At 38.2% G+C, this 20719-nt stretch overlaps 3 protein-coding genes across 3 annotated transcripts in view; all 3 read left to right on the top strand.

Moving 5' to 3' along the window:
* Nucleotides 1-7935: 7935 nt before the first annotated feature.
* On the top strand, nt 7936-10216 carry CBG17300 (the record flags this gene model as incomplete). The annotated part of the gene is made up of 6 exons (XM_002643898.1): nt 7936-8016; nt 8064-8251; nt 8322-8402; nt 8512-8599; nt 8645-8824; nt 9956-10216. The coding sequence occupies 6 exons, from the start codon at nt 7936-7938 to the stop codon at nt 10214-10216; spliced, it is 879 nt and encodes a 292-aa protein (XP_002643944.1).
* A 1322-nt stretch (nt 10217-11538) lies between these two features.
* The window catches only part of Cbr-lev-8, a gene marked incomplete at both ends in the record, with an annotated part of 11343 nt that continues 2162 nt past the window's right edge, over nt 11539-20719 (top strand). Inside the window, 12 exon segments of the mRNA XM_002643896.1 lie at nt 11539-11566; nt 11617-11810; nt 11861-11970; nt 12015-12057; nt 12060-12188; nt 13174-13367; nt 13441-13533; nt 13581-13651; nt 13824-13967; nt 14016-14094; nt 14720-14960; nt 15005-15121. Coding sequence (XP_002643942.1) covers nt 11539-11566; nt 11617-11810; nt 11861-11970; nt 12015-12057; nt 12060-12188; nt 13174-13367; nt 13441-13533; nt 13581-13651; nt 13824-13967; nt 14016-14094; nt 14720-14960; nt 15005-15121 — 1443 coding nt within the window.
* The window catches only part of CBG17299, a gene marked incomplete at both ends in the record, with an annotated part of 6092 nt that continues 1107 nt past the window's right edge, over nt 15735-20719 (top strand). Inside the window, 13 exons of the mRNA XM_045239117.1 lie at nt 15735-15797; nt 15854-16003; nt 16109-16309; nt 16357-16506; nt 16564-16643; nt 17031-17167; nt 17431-17680; nt 17737-18120; nt 18172-18337; nt 18762-18928; nt 18977-19285; nt 19796-20542; nt 20588-20719. The exon at nt 20588-20719 is cut by the window's right edge and continues 992 nt beyond it. Of these exons, the coding sequence (XP_045096159.1) occupies nt 15735-15797; nt 15854-16003; nt 16109-16309; nt 16357-16506; nt 16564-16643; nt 17031-17167; nt 17431-17680; nt 17737-18120; nt 18172-18337; nt 18762-18928; nt 18977-19285; nt 19796-20542; nt 20588-20719 (2936 nt within the window). The remainder of the gene's footprint in view (nt 15798-15853; nt 16004-16108; nt 16310-16356; nt 16507-16563; nt 16644-17030; nt 17168-17430; nt 17681-17736; nt 18121-18171; nt 18338-18761; nt 18929-18976; nt 19286-19795; nt 20543-20587) is intronic.

Here is a 20719-nt window from a genome sequence, read left to right as displayed (position 1 = left end):
TTATAAGAATTTTCTAACTAATTCTTAAAAACTAAAATTAATTTTGGATTTTGAAATTCTTAAAAATCTCTTCAATAAAATTATATTTAACTAATAATTTTAGAAGAATTTTACAAAAAATTTTACGCATTTTTTTTCCATTTTTCGTTCTTTGTTAAAAGTGGCAATTTCTCAAATTTGAAAAAGTACAGAAAATTTTCAAAAACTTCGGTTTCGAAAGTTGTTTTTTTTTAATATATAAAATAATATTTGAGTATAACAATTAATTTTGGATTTTTTGATTGATTTTCTAATAAGTTTTGAATTTCTCAGTTTCTTCTGTTGCTCAGAAACACTTCTAATTAATTAAATTGAACTAAAATTTTACGAGACCCCCTATAAAACCGAATACCCAATTTTTTACGACTTCCATATGCACTTCATTTCTCAGGCACAATTTCTGAAAATAGAAGACAGGCATGCTTTATTGTCGCCGCTTTTTTTTCTTACTTTTGTTGACTATTCATTGCGCTCCCCCCAAAAACCCGGCAATACCAATGAATAGAAACTTTTTTGGCACATTAAATGTGGTCCCGCTTCTTTCGCCTTGGCGAATAATTCATTTCCCCGCAATGGTTCTGCCCCTTCCGTCCTTTTCAATGATAAGTGGAAGAAGAAGCCCCACCAATGAAAAGACGATTAGGCGAAATAGCAACGTGAGACGCAGACGCTAGCAGAACGCGCAAGTCTTCAGAGCACTAACTTGGCATTAGCGTCGTCAAAGGGACTCTCGAGTGTTGCATAAGTAAATCGGCAGCCAGCCCCATTCCAAAGGCCCTTCCCTTCCGATCTAACACCATTTTCAATGCTCTTGCATTTTCAAATATGCCAAAACGGGCCGTTTTGTCCTTTCTCCTTCTTCCTATTCTTTGCTTTATAAGAACATGTCATTTTGGTCATTTTTTCGAGCAGTCCGCGTGTCACGTTAGCTAGCGATAGATCAAAATGACATGGCCCGATATATACCTCCGTCAGGATATTCCTCAAAAAAAAATGATTGAGAGAGAGTCCCGTCATACTTAGTCAGGAATATATTTTCTCTTAGAATGTGGTTCATAATTTCAAAAATTGTGTTTTTTGAATAATTGAATTTTTTAGGAGTTCAAGTTATCAGGTATTCACATTAAAAGTTCAAGTTATCAGGTATTCAATAAAAGGTATTCAAATAATTTATATAGAGAAACGTATTTTCAGTTGTGTTCTAGTCATATCGACAGTTTTCAGAAGTCTGGAGCTTGGCTGTCAAGTATTCGATCACTTCGCATGTTTTGGAAGTGTGAAACATATTTAGATTGCAAACTTTGCATTAGCAAAATTTTTTGGAAATTCTTAATTTTTCAGCTATTTGTAGTTCTCTGAACGACACCGGTTTTTTTGTTTTCAATACAAAAACTGGTCAAAAATGGTTTCTTTCAGGACTCGGCAAGTAGCTGAAAATATTGGAATTTTCAAAAACTCTTACACGCTCCAAAATTTTAAAATCGATCGGAAACTTAAGCGCCAAGCTCTAGACTTCTGGAAATAATCTGTATCAATCAAAAAATACTTTTTTTGGTCGAGCTCCAGATTCCTGAACGCGGGCAATAGGACAAAAAATCAACTGAAATTATTCAGATTTTATTGAACGGTACTGTTTTCAAAGATATTTTAAGGTTTTTTAGCTCGAAAAATGTATTCAAATCATTATAAAATGAATTTTCTTTGTAATTAAGAAAAATTGAAAATGGGGCGTTTTTCTTTATTACCAAGGTAAAAATTTATAATAGATAAAAAGAATATGGAACGTTTTTTTTTTTTGTAGAATTCTATTTTATTGAATTGGGCGGTACAAATGCAAATTTTAATGTCGTCTTTACATTCTTATTGTTCCTTCCTTCATTTTTGTTTCAAATTTTCACAAAACGCTCTCTTGATATTTCTAAAGCTTCAAAATTCAAATTGGTGAGTCTTTTCAGAAACTTCTCGCATTTTCGATGTGTGCCTAATGTACTACACCGCTATTATACAATTATTTTTGTTTGCGCCAAACTACTATGAATCAGCAGCCACCAGACTTTTAAAAGTTTCGGTCAACAATGGCGGTGTTGCTCTATTTATAGGGCGTTGCTGGTTTCGTAAAACACCCATGACAGTCTTTTCTCAGAAAGATTCTCAGAAATTCTGAGTCAGAATCGGAGGCGTGTAATTTTGTCTTTTTCGAAGAAGCATCCGGTATCTTCTAAGAATTCGTCTAGAACGAAAAAATTGACGCCTTCATAGATCTCAAAATAGAAGCATCCAGTATCTTCTGGAAATTCGAAGGAAAAAAATTGACGCCTTCTTCTTTTTATTGTCGGCTTCTCTCCCCCAAGACTCATCTTTGTCCTCCAACCTCTCCTCTCTCAAATCCCAACTTGTAAAAGAAAAAAAACGGCTCTCCACCAAGTACTTGCCGTCCTTTCTCACACCATTTTTGGGTGCTGCGTGTGTCTCTCGCTGCCCCGATTACGTACAAAGCATCCGAGTGCACATGTCAATCAACACTTATTATAGCAAATGTGCCCCGTCTCTCGCTCATTAAAATCTTTTCCCCATTAGATAACCCCTTTCCTCTCTCATTCAATAACCCTTATTAGCTCAGTCTAGTGAAAATGGTGTTTCCTCTTCCTCTCTCTGGCGGGGTCCCGCCCTTCCTCACACATTCTGGAGCAACAAAAGAATTCATTGGTAAGCTTTGAAGGGTTCGGAAACGCTTCAGAAACTCTATATTTGTTGCCTGTCTTTTCTTTTTTAGTCTTAACTTTTCACATCGCAAAGTGTGTGCTGTCCCGATACTTTCCTTCTCAGTTTTCCTTTTTTTTCCAGCTGTCCGGACGAATGTGAGCAAAACATGTCTTCGCGCATTTGGAAGGCTCACTCTCGCGCCTACTTGTATCTTCTGCTCCGCCCATTTTTCTTTTTCTTTTTCTTCTTCTTCTTCTTTTTTGCTTCTTCTAGTTTTTTTTATTCTCCTCTACTTTTTTCTTCTTCTTATTCACTTGCTCCATCATTATTTTGCATCACAAAACTTTTTTCTCGTTCCTGATTTTAAAGGACATACAGCAAACACATTTCGCACTTTGCCCTCACCCCTATCAACTCGTTGCGATAATAATGACCACTTGTCGGAAGAGCAGTGAGCTCTCGCGGTGGGCGAGACACCGAAACCAAACATTTACAAAAAGTATTGAAAAAGTTCAAGATCCTTATAGTCTCTCAAGAATCGAGACTTTCGATTTTTGGTATCGAAATTGTGATCTATCAATGATAATAAAGTTAAGATAACAGAAAATTCTTATCAGACGAAAACAAATGAATTTTATTGTCAAGTCTGAAGTTCAAAAAAGTGTGAGTAAAAAGTTTTTTTTTCTAAAAATCAAATTTGAAAACCTTGAATTGACCTCATGAGGGTATTCTGAATTTTTCAGTTTTCAGTAAAATTGCAAAGCTTTTCAAATTTTTTTGTAATCGTTTTTTGGATTATACAATACAGGTTAAAAAATAATTTGAGAAAGTATGTCCAGTTAATTTCCGGTCATTTCAAGCATTTTTAGAAGGCTGAAGCTCGGCTGGCAAGCTTCTGATCACCGTGAAAATTTTAGAGAAGGTAAAACATACCTAGATTGAAAACTTTGCATTCACAGAATTTTTCGAAAATCCCTAGTTTTTCAGCATTTCGCTGGTTTTGGAAAGTCACTTTTTTTGCATTTACGTGTACACAAAACTGGTCAGAAAGGTTTCTTTGGGAAATCGACAAGTAGCTGAAAAAATAGGAAAATGCAAATTCTTCAATCTAGATAGGTTTTACACTTTCTAAAATTTTTAAGTGACCAAAACTTGATAAATGAGCTTCAGACTTTTGAAAATGGTCAATAATCAAGTGAAAAATACTTCAAAAAATATGCCCCATAATCAAGTGAAAAATACTTCAAAAAATTCTTTGTGACCGCAATTGTACTTATTTTGGTTCCTTCCCAAAGTTCTATGTAGCTCGAACAGCTAAAATATCAAATTTCAATATAAAAATTCCCACAGCCCACGCAACTCGTAAAAAAGGACTTTTGTCCTCTTCTCCTCCTGAACTCTTCCCTGATTTTTCACCTTCCTCCTCCCTCTACTCATTTTTCCCTCTCACTTGACCCAGTTGGTGCTCAACTCGTGTGTGTGTGCGGCGAAAATTCTCAATTTTCAACATGATTGGATATTACGTCAGCTAATCACATGAGGTTATTCTTTGACCTATTAGTTCCCTGAATTTTGTCAAAAACCCGTCCAATTTAAAAAAGGAAAAGGAAAGAAACAAAAAAAAAACGGAACAAATTTGGTGGCCAGTCCTTTTTTTTCTAAACAACTAGTTGTGAAGAGAGTGATTAATCGCAGACAGAAATCCAAATTGTTTTGTTGTCGTTTCGTGGGCGGCAGGGCTAAAATTTTACGTTTACAAGATATTTTGGATTTCACCAATTTTTTGAAAGTTTAGCGATTTTACGGAACGGATAGCTCTAAAATTATATCTGTAAAATCCATAAAATCTCAAAACTTGAAAAATAAACAATCTTTTTTTAATAAACCGAGTTTGACACTATTTTGAGTATGTAGCATTACGGTAGTTCAGACGTACTAAGTAGTTTTGATGCCCAATTTTTCGTCAAGAATTTTTTTTCAAATTTTATTTCGAAAAAATCGGAAAAATCGCAAAAAATCACTTGAACATCACATTGACCTCATGGCGATGGCCAGGAAAAGCTTCAACCATTTTTGCGATTTTTGGGTCTTTTAACTGACTTTTTTGAGTTTTTTTTTCTAATTTTTTCTTTTAAAAATGTGAGATTACATAAGTTTCATAATTTTCAATTTCACCGTAATTGTTTACTGCTACATAATGAAAATAGAGCCAAACTGGGAAAAAAGCTTTTGTTCTCGAAAAGTTTTTATTCCGGTTTTTGACGACTCTTTGAAAATTTTTCAGGAACTTTAACGGATTTTTGGTTAAATTTTACCTTTTTCGGGCCTCGAAATTTTCATGCCCAATCCTGTTGACAGTCATTTTGGAAAAAAAAAACAAAACAGAAAAGATAGAAACCCATTAATTTTGAAAAGAAATTAGTGTGGAGTCTTTTACTCATCCAACACTAAAAGACCAAAATAAGGGAACAAGAAAAGTAACTTTCCTGATTCTCTCAACCAAAAAAAAAAATGTTCCGTTTTCCTTCTCTCTCCTCTTTTTTGTCACCCTATCTCTCTGTTGTTTTTGTGGCTAATTCACAGACCACTCTTTCCCGTCCCCTCTCATTCCTCTTCATCTTGTTTCCATTCAGCTTGGACCTCGCTCCTCTCCCCCTCCTTCGTTTTCATGCCTCGTTAACACGATATCACTAACCAACGAGAGAGAAAAGAAGGAAGGAGAACGAATATCAGCTGAATAACAAAACTATATAGTTTGTTTCACCTCGGGCGCCCTGGCTCCACCCCCTTTAACCCTCAGTTCCGCGGCCTTACACCTTGGCTGTTGTTTCTCTTCGTGTTAAACTGGAGTTTCCAGGTGTTTTTCCATCTGTCATAAATGACACATTCATGAATAAAACATTATTCATTCCGTCTTCTATTTCCTCCGATCCGAACATTCAGCAGGTACGAATTTCCCGAGTCCTTGTCTTCTTTTACCTTCTTACCTCATGTCTAACCAAAAATTTGCTGAAGCTTCTAGTTTCCTAGACTAACAACTTCTGCTGACAAAAATTTATTTTCAAGACTCGTTGATGATTATGTTTGTGTTTTCTTATCAAACCTGTCGTTCAGCTTTTGATCAAAATGATAAGAACGAGGGGGGAAAATTTTGAAAATTAGTCTCAAGAGCAATCTATAAATGCTGTCCAACTATTTCGCGGGTGAGAAATTTGAGCATTTGCAGTACGAAAACAGAAGGAGCACCAAGGCAAGTTCTCGAGGGGTTAATACATTTAGATTAATGAGGTTTAGTGAGGTGTGTATGAGAGAGCTGATAAGTGTTTAGGGGTATCATATTAGGTTGGCAGGAAAGTAACTGTCCCTTGTTTTATTTGTGAATAATACAAAAGCAGGATTAATCCAAGATTAGCAGTATGCACCGTCGTGGTCCACGACATGTTGGCAATGCTCAGATAACTTGTGGATACAATACCTTCAAAAGCCAGCTAGTCACGAATCAAAGTATTCATTTTTTCCTGTTTTTCACATAAATGGTGCAAATTTTCGTATTATCTAGATGAGGTTGTATCTCTTCGAATATCCAATAATCTCATAGAGATCAGTCGGGACTATATGTAGGTGAGGGAGAAGGGTACCGCTGAAGCTGCTCAGGTCTGACTTGACTGCAGGTAAAAAATGAAAAAACCTCATGTTCACGGAAAGTCACGCCGTACCTGAGCCGTTTTGGCTGGACGGTTCTCCTTTACCCCCTTTAAAGACCTGATTCAGCTCTATCAGATCATTGGTTATTCAAAAGTATACGACGTCATCTGGAGCTTAAGGACTTTAACACAATTGATGCCTAAAAAAATGGACTGGAGGGATACTTTGACTTGCCACTAGCTGGCTTTTGGAGGGATGGTACCCACGAGTTACCTGAACATTGCCAACATGTTGTGGATCACGACATCTCATATTGCTAATTCTGGATTATTCTTGTGTTTGTGTTATTTACTAATAAAAAATGGACAGCTACTTTCCTGCCAACCTAATAGTTGTATAGCCAAGAGGTAGATAGAGTCGAGTTTTCTCAGTTGGTTAATATAATTTCGTCAAAAACATTTTAGAAAATTTTTCAGAGATTTTTTTCCGTTTTTGTTGAGAATTATTCTAGGAAGTCAAATTTTGAAATTTTGCCGTTTTATGAAATTGAAATTTTCATTCAAGTTATTTGGAGAAAAACATAAATGAGTTTCAAAAGTTTCCAAAAGTATTCATTTCAAAATGAAAAATGAATTTTTAAAAAATCAGAAAATTTTAGAAATGAACTTTTAAAAAGTTATACATTTAAAAAAATTAGAGAATTTTAAAAATTAAAAAAAACTAGAAATTTCAAAAGTTAGAAATTACAAATAGTTGAACATTTCTAAAAAGTTTTATATTCGTTTTCCGGACTTTCAAACTTTGATTTTTTCAAAATGCTAATTACTACTAACATTCTGAAAATTTCCTACTTTTTAGTGTTCAATTATTTATCCAGTTTCAGTAACATTTCAGAAAGTCCTAAAAATACCATATTTCAACAGAAGCCCACCCAAACCGACAACTTTGAGCTATCTTTGTTTCCGTAAAAGATATCGAAAAGTTGTCAACTGAAAAATTATTTATCACAATATCAGAAATGTTTTATCAGTTGACATCTTTTCGATACCTTTCACAGAAATTGAGATAATTGAGCTCGAAGTTGGCGGTTTATGTAAGCTTTTCTAGCTCTCGTTCCGGTTTTGGCTCCAGCTGTGTAGCCATGAAATTAGAAGAGAGTTACACGCATAACTGAATTTTGAGAATTCCTAATGTCTACTGATAAAGTTATCAGAATTTATCACAAGTTTCTTTTTTATCAGCAATATTTTTGTTTTTTTTCCAATTTTCTCCGCTTTCCTTCTGATCAAAAAAGTGGCATCGAGGGATTTCCGGTACACCCACGCGCACAATTTTTCTTCCCTCCCATTTCCCCATCCCTCCTATCATAACCGTAATAATATTAACGCGAAATTCTTCTTTCCTTCTACATTATTTTTGTTTTTTCGCATCGCTCCTTTCTCACTCGTCTTGTGCTGTTTTTTGTCCCAACCAACAACAAATAACACAATATCTACCATTGTGCCATCAATATTAAGATTATTCTTTCTCTTTCAGAATGCAAAGGTGATGTACGACGTCATTTGGGAACTTGCCATTGGTGGCATTGACAGCTCGATTCAAGGCAATGGTGGGGAGGAGTGTATGAATGTGAGTTCCCTATTTCTTTGTTCTTTTTACTCATTCATTGATTACAGTATCTCCCATCATGGCAGCGATTTTTGGAGTCCATCGTCTTCATCCCACTCTCATTCTGGGCAGCCTATATGTCAATTCCGCTTGATTGCTCATTTACACTACCCGTGAAAAACGTGTCCAGATATGTGATACTCACCGTATATAGTCTTATTTTTGGCGCCGAGCTTGCCTATAAGATGATTTCAAAGTGAGTACTTAAATTTCTAATTAGTTTACGACTCCTTTTCCGCATGAGCAACCAAAAATTACATTTTTAGAACTGGAATTTTCTTACTTAACCCATGCCACGTCACCACTACAATGCAATTGATGTTACTCACCATGGAGGGGACTTCTAAGTAAGTGTATACCCTTTTCACTGCAGGAAAAAAAATGCGCATCTTCACTATAAAAAACCATTTCCTCCTCGCTCCTCTCCGGGTAATCAAATTCCATCCTTCTTTTCAGAAAAGCCTGTTTCCTCTTCCGATTGATGCTCTATTTTATGCCCGGTGCGTGGTTCGCGTTGGCGTTTCCAATTTTGAACACAAGAAATGTAGGGGAAAGAGCCAGATTTCTTTTCAAAATCCAATTTTTGCAGCTGCCCGGAGAAGTGTTCATTTACTACGCGCAACACATTGCGATTCTCGTGGTGCCAGTGTATCTCATGTACATACAGGGGGCGTTCGAGCCGGAGAAGGCTTACGATTTTGGATGGACGGTTTTTGGGATCTCACTCTTTTCACTTTATCATTTCGTCATTCTTCAAGTTGGAGCTATGGTTAGTGGAAAGGGAAATGGGAATATAATAAAAAGTATCATGGACTAGCGGGCGCAAAAAAATGTAAAACTTATAATAAAATACCGTATTCTCTCTGATACAAGCTCCTATGCGGGAAATTTGAACTCAATTATCACGGATTCCATGAAAAATGTCAAATACTGGGCAACTGATAAATTGTTTATCATAACAATATCACTGTTTCATTAGTTGACAGCTTTTTATATCTATCATAGGAACCGAGATAATTGAGCTCAAAAGACGCGTACAAAATCCGGTATTCGTGCTTTTTGCAGTTTCGGTGATGCTTGAAATTTATAAAATAATCAAGAATATGCAAAACGGGGTTTTTGAATTAGAAAATTGATACTTCCGACCATCGAAATTCGCAAAAAATTCATTCTGCGCTTTTCCGGATTTTTTTTCTCATAAAATTTGATGAGCAAAAGCTAAATACTATAACAGTTCAAACAAGCATACATTATCCAAAATGTCGCAAAACTTTGGAATAAGAAGATAAAAATTTAAATTAGGTTACTTAAAATGTCAGCAAGCGTATTTTTCATCGAGTAAGCCTGTTAGATTTTTTTTCACATGTTTTCCAATCATATGGTTTTTTTTTCTGTTGATCTAAATTTTGAAAACGTTAGGAATAGAAAACTACTGGATTAAGGCGCCTTTCTAGTCACTATCTACAGTATTCAGTGTATAAACCGTTTTTTGGTTATCGTGCCGGTAAAACAAACCTAGATTAAAAACTTTGTATTCACAAAATTTTTTGGATATTACTAGCTTTTCAGATATTAGACGATTTCTGAGACACCCCCTTTTTTTTGCTAGGTTCTGAACTGAAAACCTTAAAAACAGGTATGTTTCAAAAATCAACAGATAACTGAAAAACTTGGAATATCTAAAAAGTTGTGCGATTGCCAAACTTTCAATCTAGGTCTTTTTCACACTCTCCAAAACTTGCAAAGTGACCGGAAACTTGACAGCCAAACTCCAAAGTCCTAAAATGGTCAAATCAGTAAATAATCAGCTGAAAAATACATGTTTTGTATATCTTAATGACCGTATTGTAGTAATCACTCATTTTTAGCTCAGTAAACTTTCTAAATCCCCATTTTCCAGATCACCCGCGTCAACCTGAACAACATCATGTGCCCTGCGGTTTCGGACCCGTTCCAGTCTCGCGCCTACCGTATCATCGCGGTCGGCCATCAGTGCATCCTCATTCCGATTCTCTCCAAGACATACTCGGCTATGTCGCTAGCCGCTGTGGATTTCTACAAAACAGTGTATGAAATGCCATCGGTGCCATCGTCGAGGAAACTGTGCGAGATGAACGATGAGAACACAATCTGTTTGAAACCAGCCAAATTGAAACTCTGAATTTTTGAATACTGTAAACTTCTAATATATAGCCACAAATCTGTCTAAATCCAAAATCTTCAAAGTTTGTAATTTATTTATATATTTTTTTTCTGCCAATTAACAAAAAAAGACTCTCCTGATCCATTTTGGACCTTCTCCCTTTTGCCCGTCTGTGATATTCATAATTAGGCTTCTTCTCAGATCCCGCTCTCTTCTCCTTCAAATGAAATAAACATTTCGCTTGTTGTTTTTGCAATTACGCGTGGGAGGAGGAAGATTCCCAGCGGACACCAAACTAATCCGATTTTTAGAATGCGTCGAAAGATGTATGCGAACTTTGACACAAAATATATTCTATAGTCTTCCAATTTTATCACAGCTTTTCCCATCTCCTGCCATCTTGTCTTCTGTCGTTTGTGTTTTGACAAGTGTCGTCAGTGATAAATTTGATCGGCTGCTCTCGCATTCAATTTATACAGCGCCTTGAGATATAAAGGATATAAAGGAGCCGTATAATAAACTCGTACGAGCCGATAAAGTTGAAAAACGAGACGATAACGTCGCGGAGAAGAGGAACATACATAAGCCATCAAGTCGACATCTGTGTGTAACACTGAAATGAGTGAACTCGGCAGTGCAAAGAAGAAGAATAGGATGGGATGGCGAAGAAGTCATCTCACGTTTCGGAAGGATATGTCTTCAGTAGGGTGCATCACACGAGCAGGCAGTTGTGTGCCCCGACGACCGCACCTGTCAGTCGATCTTCATAATAATCGACTCCCCCCTGTTGTAAATTTTTAACCGCTAGCCCCTCATCTCATCAGTTTCCAAGCCATCAAATCTAACACCCTTTTTTTCTTCTTTTGCTTCTTCAGCTTTTTCTATTGGCCCCGTCTTACCTGATGCTAGGTGAAAGAATAATGTGTTTTTCTGGTTGGGACCACCTTTCGTTCAATGACTCAAAATTGCTCAAAAAGATAAGAACATTTTTTCGTCTCCCTCTATCTTCTTTTTTGATGATAATATCTCTCATTATTTATCAATTGGCGCCGCTAAGACAAATTGTGGTCGGCACCCTACCCCACCAATTTGTTCTTCTCGTTCCAAACGGCAATCTGGCCAGCCGAGTGTTACACAATAAACGTGCCAAAAACTTTTTTGGCTGGTGCCAATTGATACTCTCACACTTTTTTTGCCCCGTCAAGAAAGACACAACTGTCAACGTTCTGTAGTTGTCATTTTGAAATTTGATAGGGAGTACTTTGAATCTTTTCAAAATTCCAGACATACCGATTTTACCTATGTGGATACCACAACGGATTTTCAGATGCTCTTGTTTAGTTTTTCAGTTTACCATATTTATTATTTGTGAGTCCCAATTTTTATGTTCCAAATTTTTTTTCATTGACTCATTCCAGATATTCTCCCAATTTGCGCCAACAAACATACCACTCAATTATTAGAAAATCTTATGACGGACTACAACAAAGCAGTACGACCCGTACACAATGCGTCGGACGCTTTGAAAGTGAAGTTTGGAGCCAATTTGTGTAGGTTGATTGATGTGGACGAGGTCAATCAGGTTCTAACCACTAGTCTTTGGTTAGAAATGGTGAGTTTCATTTTTTTGAAAAGCAAATTATGATAAATGTGAATTTTTAGCAATGGTACGATAAAAAACTGACATGGAATCCGAGTGATTGGGGTGGAGTTGAATATGTGCACATTCCGTCGGATCAAATTTGGATTCCTGATATTGTTTTGTATAATAAGTGAGTTTTGGCTTTTTCGGATTTTTTGAAAACTCATTTTCCAGTAGTTCTGCTAGATTTAGATTAAAAAATATTCAAATTTTTCTGAAAAAATCTTGAAAATTTCATTTTCCAGCGCTGACGGGGAGCCACACATCACGATCACCAGTTTGGCGAAAATCGATCATCATGGAAGGGTTGTTTGGCAACCTCCATCAATTTATAAAAGTTTTTGTCCGGTATGTTCTTTCAAACTTGCGGAAAAAGTTCCTGGAAATCTGTTCTGCTGGACTGCACGGCTTGGCTTTGTTCCTATGCCCGGTCAGGCTATTTTGACCATTCTGAGAAGTCTGAAGCATTACTGTCAATTTTCCAAACACTTTGAAACTGTTGGAGATTTAGATCAGACCTAGATTGAAAACTACACATTCACAGAATATTTGAAAATTCCCAGTTATTCACATATTTGCCGATTTCTGAAAACCTAACCAGTTCTTGTGCTGAAAACGTAAAAAATAGGCGACTTTCAGAAATTAGCAAATAGATAAAAAAACTAGGAATTTTTGAAAATTTCTGTGAATGCAAACTTTTTATTCGATGTCTGTTTTACATACTCCAGAATTTTCAACATGATAGGAAATTGGACAGCCGAGCTCCAGACTCATGAAAATGGTAGAAAATGACCAAAAACCAATTGAAACAAATTTTTTTGAATATCTTATTGACCGGTACTGTACATAAGTATTTTGGTTTTTTTTAAACCATGTTCCTAGTATGTAGCATTGGCTCGAACAGCATACAATTTATCGGATTCTGAAGAACGCCCGTTTTTGGCCCATTTTGTACTAAAAAGTTGAAAAAATGTTTATCGAGTTTTCAATACAAAAACTGGCAAAAAATACTTTTTTTTCAAAAATTGGTGAATAGCTAAAAAAAACTAGGAATTTTTGAAAAATTCTGTAATTTCCAAGTTTTCTATCTAGGTCTGCTTCACACTCTCCAGAATTTTCAAAATCATTGGAAAGTTGACAACGAAGCTTCAGGCTCCTGAAAATGGTCAAAATGACCAAACATCAATTGAAAAATACGTTTTGTATATATCATTGACCGGAACTGTTCATGATAACAAAACAAAAAAGTAAAACGGTGTGAACATAGCCACTAGAACAGCGTAATGACCCTTCAATTTGGTTTTTAATTCATAACTGGGTTAAAAATTTTCAGATCAACATCAAATACTTCCCATATGACTGGCAAACATGTGAGATGAAGTTCGGCGGATGGTCCAACGACGGAGAAACCCTAGATTTATACCAAATCCCTGTCGACGTGAACGACGAACCTCAGAAAAAACAACAAGAAGACGGTGTGGAATTTCTGTACCTCGAAAAAGGGCTGGGTCTCAGTTTTTATCACGAGTGAGTCGTCGCACCAAACATCTACACATGTTGTTCACATCGTGTTCAAATCAAATTTTATGACGCTTTTTAGAAGTGCCGAATGGGATTTGCTCAGTGCCACCTCGTCGCGTTATGCTCAAATCTATCCGGGATGTTGTGGACAGCAGTATTACATTGATATCAAGTGAGACATTGATTTTTGAATAGGGGAAAAATTTTAAATTTTTTCAGGTACCGAATCATCATTCGCCGAAAAGCCATCTTTTTCACTGTGACCCTCACCATTCCTTGCATGTTGATTGGTAAATTTTTTGGCTATGTTCAGTTTTAGCGGGACCATAAAGATAGAGATAAACCCGGAACATGCCCAAATGAGCATGCAAAGTATTGAACCGGAAAAACACTTCATGGTCTCTTTATGATCAAACAGATCCTAATTCGTTGGAAAATTTGAGGCTAAAATAATGTTTTCAGCTAATATCACTCCATTTGTATTTCTAATTCTACCCAATGAGCACAAAATGACATACTCGATCTCGGTGCTTGTGGCGTTCTCTGTGTTTTACCTAGTACTCATCGATCTTATTCCACCGACTTCATTATCTCTTTCTCTTATCGGTGGGATATTAAATTAAATGTTATAACGCAAAAAATGAGTTTTTACAGGTGTATATCTCCTTTTTACACTTCTCATTATCTCGGTATCGATTATTCTTTCCGTGGTGACGATTAACATGTACCGAAAGTGAGTTTTTCGAGTTCAAAATTGCAAAACTAGATAAGTAATACCCTTGCAGACTCCCTTCGAAACTATTTTGATTAAAGTACCGGTCAATAAGATACATTATAACGTTTTATTCAGTTGGGTTTTTGCCATTTTGATCATTTTCAGGAGTTTGGAGCTCGGCTGGCACGATTCCGATCACTTTGAAAATTCTGGAGGGTGTAAAACAGAGCTAGATCGAAACTTTTGCATTTACAAATTTTTATTAAAAATTCGTAGTTTCTCAGCTATTTACCGATTCCTGAAAAACACCATTTTTTCCCGACTTGTACTGAAATCGTGAAAAACTGGTGTCTTTTCAAAACCAACCAATAGCTGGAAAACTAGGAATTCTCGAAAAATTCTGTAAAGGCAAAGTCTTTAATCTAGGGCACACTTTCTTAAATTTCCTAAATGATTGGAAAATTGAAAGCCGAGCTCCGAATTCTTGAAAATGGTCGAAATGTCTAAAAATCGGCTGGAAAATACATTTTCGTTGATCTTATTATTGTAATTGAGTTTGAAATTCACAGGAATTAATAACCATACTCCTATTATTCCCCCCCCCCCCCCCCCCTCCCCTCAAGCCTGATTTTATATATTTCAGACAAGCGTTCTCCTCTGAAATGCCTCATTGGCAGCGATGGCTCTTCGTCCAACGACTCCCGAAGCTGCTCCGTCTGAAAACCTTGGAACACTCTTTGGAATTCGATGATGGCAGCGAAACTACAACTCCTCGAACCGGATCAGTATCTGTCACTGCTTCAGTCACCCAGAAACATCCAAATCCTAATAATAGCTCTCCAGTTTTCCCACCACAAAGGTTAAGGCTGTTGAGTCTTGTGCAGGTCAGTTTTAACGGAAAAGTTTAAAAAAGATACGATTGTTTCAGATGGATGAGGCTTTGAAACAACGGTGCGTCGCAGATAATCTAGATTTGTTTCGAAAAATTGCTGGTCACTTGAAAATCATCTCCGCACATTTTCACAATCAGCAAATGGAGAGCAAGGTAGCTTTTTAGAAAATCTATTTCACTCAGAAATATTCTTTTCCAGATAACGGAAGAGTGGCAACTCATGTCTCTTGTCATCGATCGAATATTCTTAATACTGTTCTTGGCAGTTAGTATGGCGGCTAACATAATGTTTATTTACAATTCTCCAACACTATTTGACGATCGGCCCTCGTTAATACCATCGGCCGCTCACAAACCGCTCAGTGGTGGTACAATAAACGTGCTGGACACCTGAAATAGTTTTTTTTTGTTTTTGTATTTACTACATTTCCTGCCAATTATGTTTCCAAAAACCAATAAAAATGTGATTTACACTTGTTTTTCTTGTTTTCTCCTCTCATCTCCCCCGAAATCGGATAATCCATCGACGAAAAACAAAACAGGATCTGTCACAGGGTTGTGCGCGTCAATGTGCAGTACACCGCGACGCGCAAATGCAGAGTGGTGACCGACGCGCAGTGTCTGCCGTCTCTTCACCCCGCGCGATGTTTATCGCTCACTCTTGGTGGCCTTTTTCTTTCTCTTTCTTTTTTGCAACGTTTTTTTCTTGCTTTCTGGTGAAAACTTCGCTCTAGTCGTTTCCGCCACAATTCATCGTTATCTTCAGATGAAATCTAGTACATCAGATTTTTTGACCGATGTACAGACTGTAAATATCGTCATCAAACAGGTGAGTGACCGTCAAAAAAGGGAAAAACGACGGCAAACCAATAAGATACTTTTCAGATAGGGCCAAATAAATCACTTCCGGCGTTCAAGCGTATTGTGGAGAGATGCTCGAGACAACGCGTCATTCAAGTTTCGGATAATCCGCGTCGACTATTCCACTGCTCATTTACACAAACCTCGTCATACACGGAATTCAGCGAGTTGCAGGTGATTTTTTCCTTCTTTTTGCTAGAAAATTACAAGTACCTGACAAAGAAACAGAGTGGCGGATCTTTTTTTTGTAATTATTGATTTTTCAAAACTTTTTTACAGCAACATCGTCGCGTGTTTGCTGTCATTGGTGTCGCATTCACAAATGGTCATGGAGAGCCGGACAAATCGATTCGAGCCTCTCGCGAGTCCACAGATTCTGAAGCCTCCGAATCGGAGCAGATCTCATCGGCATATAACAAATTGAAGGCCGACTACCCGAATATTATCTGTGGACGGTGTATTCTCATCGGAGGCAAAGACGTAAGTTTTCTTCCTCTAGTCTATTCTAACCACTGCGCTAGTTTCAGGAAGACTTCAATCAAGTCGAGAGACATGAACGCCTTTGTTTCCCAAGTCTGGAAGAGGCTGGCCAACTGGAAAGTGCCGTTCGTGAATTGATGAGAGCTATTTACATTGTCATCGAGATGAAACGAGTTGATGTATCGTTTGAGAAGAAGGTTTGTTGGTTTTAAAGCGGGAAAATAAGAATTTATTGTGAAATTTCGTGTTTACAGCAAGAAATTCCATGTCCAACACTTCCGGATGAATCTCGCTGGCAAGTTGGTGTGGAGACAAAGTCAACGAAGAGTTACAAGTGAGTGCTTGAATAAAAATTGCAGAATTGGGTGGTGGTGCCGCCCCAATGGACCGCAAAAAACGATTTCGATTTTTGTCTCCTAAAGCCTCTGAAGAGGTGCCACACCGCTATAAAATAAATTAAGCAGTCGCGAACTCCATGTGACAAATATTTTTAAACTCAAGAAAACTCAGAAAGAGATTTCGATTGAATTCAAGGCAACGCGGAAGGAAACCTCAATTTTGAACGCGTTGCGTGTCGGCGTGGCGGTCGCTTTAACTTGCAAACGTGTCTCTAAAAACTGGCACGCAGCCAAATTTTGCGATTAAAAAAGTGTTAATTTTGAAATTAATGCTCAAGAACGATTTATCTGCAAAAAATCTGAATTTGCATTTATTTTTCCAGAAAGAAGTGTCTTGGTAGATATCGCAAACAACACGCGGACTACTGTCTTCTCACCGGCCTACCTCAACTGGCGCTGGAAGCTTATGAAGGAGCAATCGAGAGTCTGAAATCCGCTCAGGATCATTTGTGGCTTGCAGGTTTGTTTTTCCTCTTTCTTTCAGATTTTTGTAATCTCATATATGTATCTTGGGTGTGGTCGAACGTTTTCCTTTTTTTCTTCAGCGGCATATGATGGATGGGCAAGTACGGTCTGCATCCTTCACGCGGAACAGATGGGCGAGATTAACTGCGGCGCGTTTCACCGCGTTGCCAGCATGCACGCGATGCTAACAATTCCATCGATCGAAATCAAGACGCAAAACGGCGAAAGTTTATCCGTATCGAATGACAGCGTTCTCAGGTATCCCAGTGGCTAGGGAAAAATCAAAACAAATGATTTGCAGCTCACCACAGGGACACAAACGACACCATTCAGATGAACACATTCGGGTAAACTCGTCAATGTCCGGAGGAAGTATGGAGAGGAATGAGTCGTTTGGAAATGAGAGTGGAATTGTTAGCAATGGATCATCGCCGTCGATTCGAGAGGAACCAACCAAGATTAAAGCGTCAAAAGGGCTGAATCCGCTCACCAACTTTCTTAGTGATAGGTGCGTTATTAGTAACTGAGCAATTGTGCTTCAACTCTAAATAGTTGGAATTTCAGGCGGGAGAAGCCAACAAAAGAGCGAGTCATGGAAAATTTCAAAAATGCCATTGACGAGTTCTCCAAGTTCACAATGGCCGGATGGTTAGAGTATGAGACTGTGATGCGTGCAATTATGTATTTGATTCTGGAGCGGGAGTATATTAAACTCGAGCAATTCCATCGTGACTACACTGGAAAATATCTCGACGATGCGAACACTTTTATGGATCATCGTATGAAAGCACAAATCTGTCTCAACTCGGCAGCCATGTACAAAGAAATTGGGTTTCTTCGGAAACAAGCGTTTTATGCGAGATTGAGTGTCCTTTTTGAGCTTCATGTGACAGAGGGAAGGGTTCGACACGCGAGTGATTACAAAACCGTATATCCAGTCCTTTTCAAGTAAGTTATAGTTTTGAAAACGCTCAAAAATTATGAAAAACTATTTTTCAGAACTCTCGAAGGGTACGGTGTTGATCTCAACGAGCCACATGACATGAAGAACAAGAAGTTGGGTCCAGTGAAGCTTCAAATTAAGTCTCTTCATGAAATTTTCACAGCAGCAAATCGTGCTGGCCATCGTGATGCCGCGATTCGACATCTTTGTTTTTTGCTTCAGGTACTTTTTTGAATTTTGTTTTGCTAGACGCTCTAGAGCCGGCTAATCTAGAACTGAGCTTCATCAGGACCGGTAGTTTTGGAACTGGACGTTCTAGAACCTGCTATTTAGAAACTGGGTGTTTCAGAACCGGTTATTCTACAACTGAACGTTTAAGAATTGGCTATTCTGGAAATCGGCAGTATTATAACCGACAATTCTAGAACAGGACGTTTTGCAACTGGCTATATTAGAACTGAACGTTTTACAAATATCTATTCGAAAAGTGTACGTTTTAGAACCCGCTGTTCTAGAGCTGGACGTTATAGAACCGGTTATTTTGAAATAAGCCTATTCTGAAGCTGGAGGGTTTTAAAACCGTTTATTTTAGAAATTACCGTTTTAGAACCGGCAATTTTGATGCTTATAAGCTGAACTGTTTCAGGTCTACTACCCCCATCTCGACAGTTCCATGACGACTCGACTTTTTGATGATCTAGACAACTTGGTAAAGGCCACACCCACGGTACACCAACTCAGCCAGACTATTGTGGTTGATGATGGGAAAATCATCATCCCAGGACTTCAACTGACAAGATTCCCACTTATTCAGTAAGCCAAAATGACTATTATTATTAATTTTCAAATATTTGTTTGCAGAACACCCACAGTGCTTGCTCTCCAACCGAATTTGGTGCCAACAATCGTTCCCGACAAGAGTCAAGCGTCGATTTTCATCTACACACCGTTTGGCAAAAAGGTCGATAACTCACTTTTGTGGGTGACCGATTGTCCTGGCGAGGTTGAGGTGACTGTGAGAAACTGTCGTGAGACCGAATTGATCGTTCGTGATCTTTGTCTGATTGTCGAAGGAGTGAATTTTGATCCGGTTCAAGCTCGCCTCATTTTGCCACCTGAAGACGAGGAGAACAATTCGGGATCAACGATTCGACTTTTGGGAGTGCCGAAGTGAGTTTTATTAAATTTTAAGAAAGTTATTCTGACGAAATTGGGTGATGGCCCCCTAAAAAGGGTTTTCTGCGCTAGTTCTGAAACGCTAGTTCCAGAAACTGCCAAATATCCGTTAAAAATCCAAGCCCTTTTATGCGGTGATCCAAAGTGAACAAAATCAGAAGTTTGCTGCCGCCTCGATAGTCAATAACTCTGGAGTTTTCTAGGCCACGGCCCTGCGTGCTAAGGAACTCTCAAAAAGTTCAATGAGCCTTTAAGTTGAAGCGATTTACGAGCTTTACAGCAAAGGCGTATGGATTTTCCTGCAAGTGAACTCACACAGAATACCGTGGCTCAGCAAAATGGCCTAGAAAACTCAAGGCGGCAAATTTCTACATTTTTTTTCGCTCTGAAATAGAAAAATCCGAGGAATTGCTGTTCTGAACAACATCATTCGCTTCTGACCAGAATTTACAAGCCGGCAGTATTTAAGAGCCGACCTGTTTTTGTAACAACATTTGTTTTCAGAGAACCCGGCGACCTATTCATCACTGGCTACTCTTGCAACATCTTTGGACTTCACAACGAGTGCCGTTTTGTTACCAGCAACGGGAATAGTCACAAACCTAACAAGATTCGTGTCAAGGTCCTACCCAAACTTGCCAGAGTCTATTTGGAATGCTCCCTTCCACGTGCTCCAATCGACGAGGACAACGAGGAGCCTTCTGCAGAAGCAGTTGTCTATTCTGGTCAAAAATTTGATCACACTATCACAGTTGTGAACAGCAGTGACATTCCGGTTCGCTATTGCGGTGTCAAGATTTGGCAGCCGATTGTTCAAGGAGGTCCACCTCTCATTCGACTTGACGATTCGGAGACGCATGCCCCAGAGTTTGATGGATTTGAAATTTCTGATGATCTTTCGAGCTTTGTCCTGGAACCCAATGGATCTAGAGAGCTCAAATTCCACATCTTTGGAATCGATCCAACATCTACTGCTGATGATTTGAGTGATGAGGAGAAAGTTCTTGAAAGTGTTATCCCCTTGGCTAATACCTCAGCAAACTCTGAAACAGAATCTAGTGACATGGACCTCATCCCATTCACTGGACGTCTTCTCACCGCGGAATTCATCGTGAGATACCACTCGGACATTACGTCAGACGAGGGACACTCTTTTGAGCGAAAGTGCAAACTTCCTATCGCAGTTTCAATCATCCCGGCGGTCACCGTCTCCGCATGGCACGTACTCCCGGGAGATAGCCCATTCTCACGGTTGGTGACTTTTTTACAAACATCAGGAAAAAAACTTTTTTTTAGGTACATCGTGGTTGATGTGACCAACAGCACTGAACATGACGCAGAACTGGTGTACAGCAATGCAAGGCGGATGTATGTGCTTCCGAAAGAGACGTGTCGAGTTCCGATTCTCTCACCATGCTGTTCGGATGT

The sequence above is a fragment of the Caenorhabditis briggsae genome, assembly GCF_000004555.2.
Source record: "Caenorhabditis briggsae complete genome, chrX, whole genome shotgun sequence".
Taxonomy (NCBI): domain Eukaryota; kingdom Metazoa; phylum Nematoda; class Chromadorea; order Rhabditida; family Rhabditidae; genus Caenorhabditis; species Caenorhabditis briggsae.
This window is presented reverse-complemented; position numbering and strand designations above follow the sequence as displayed.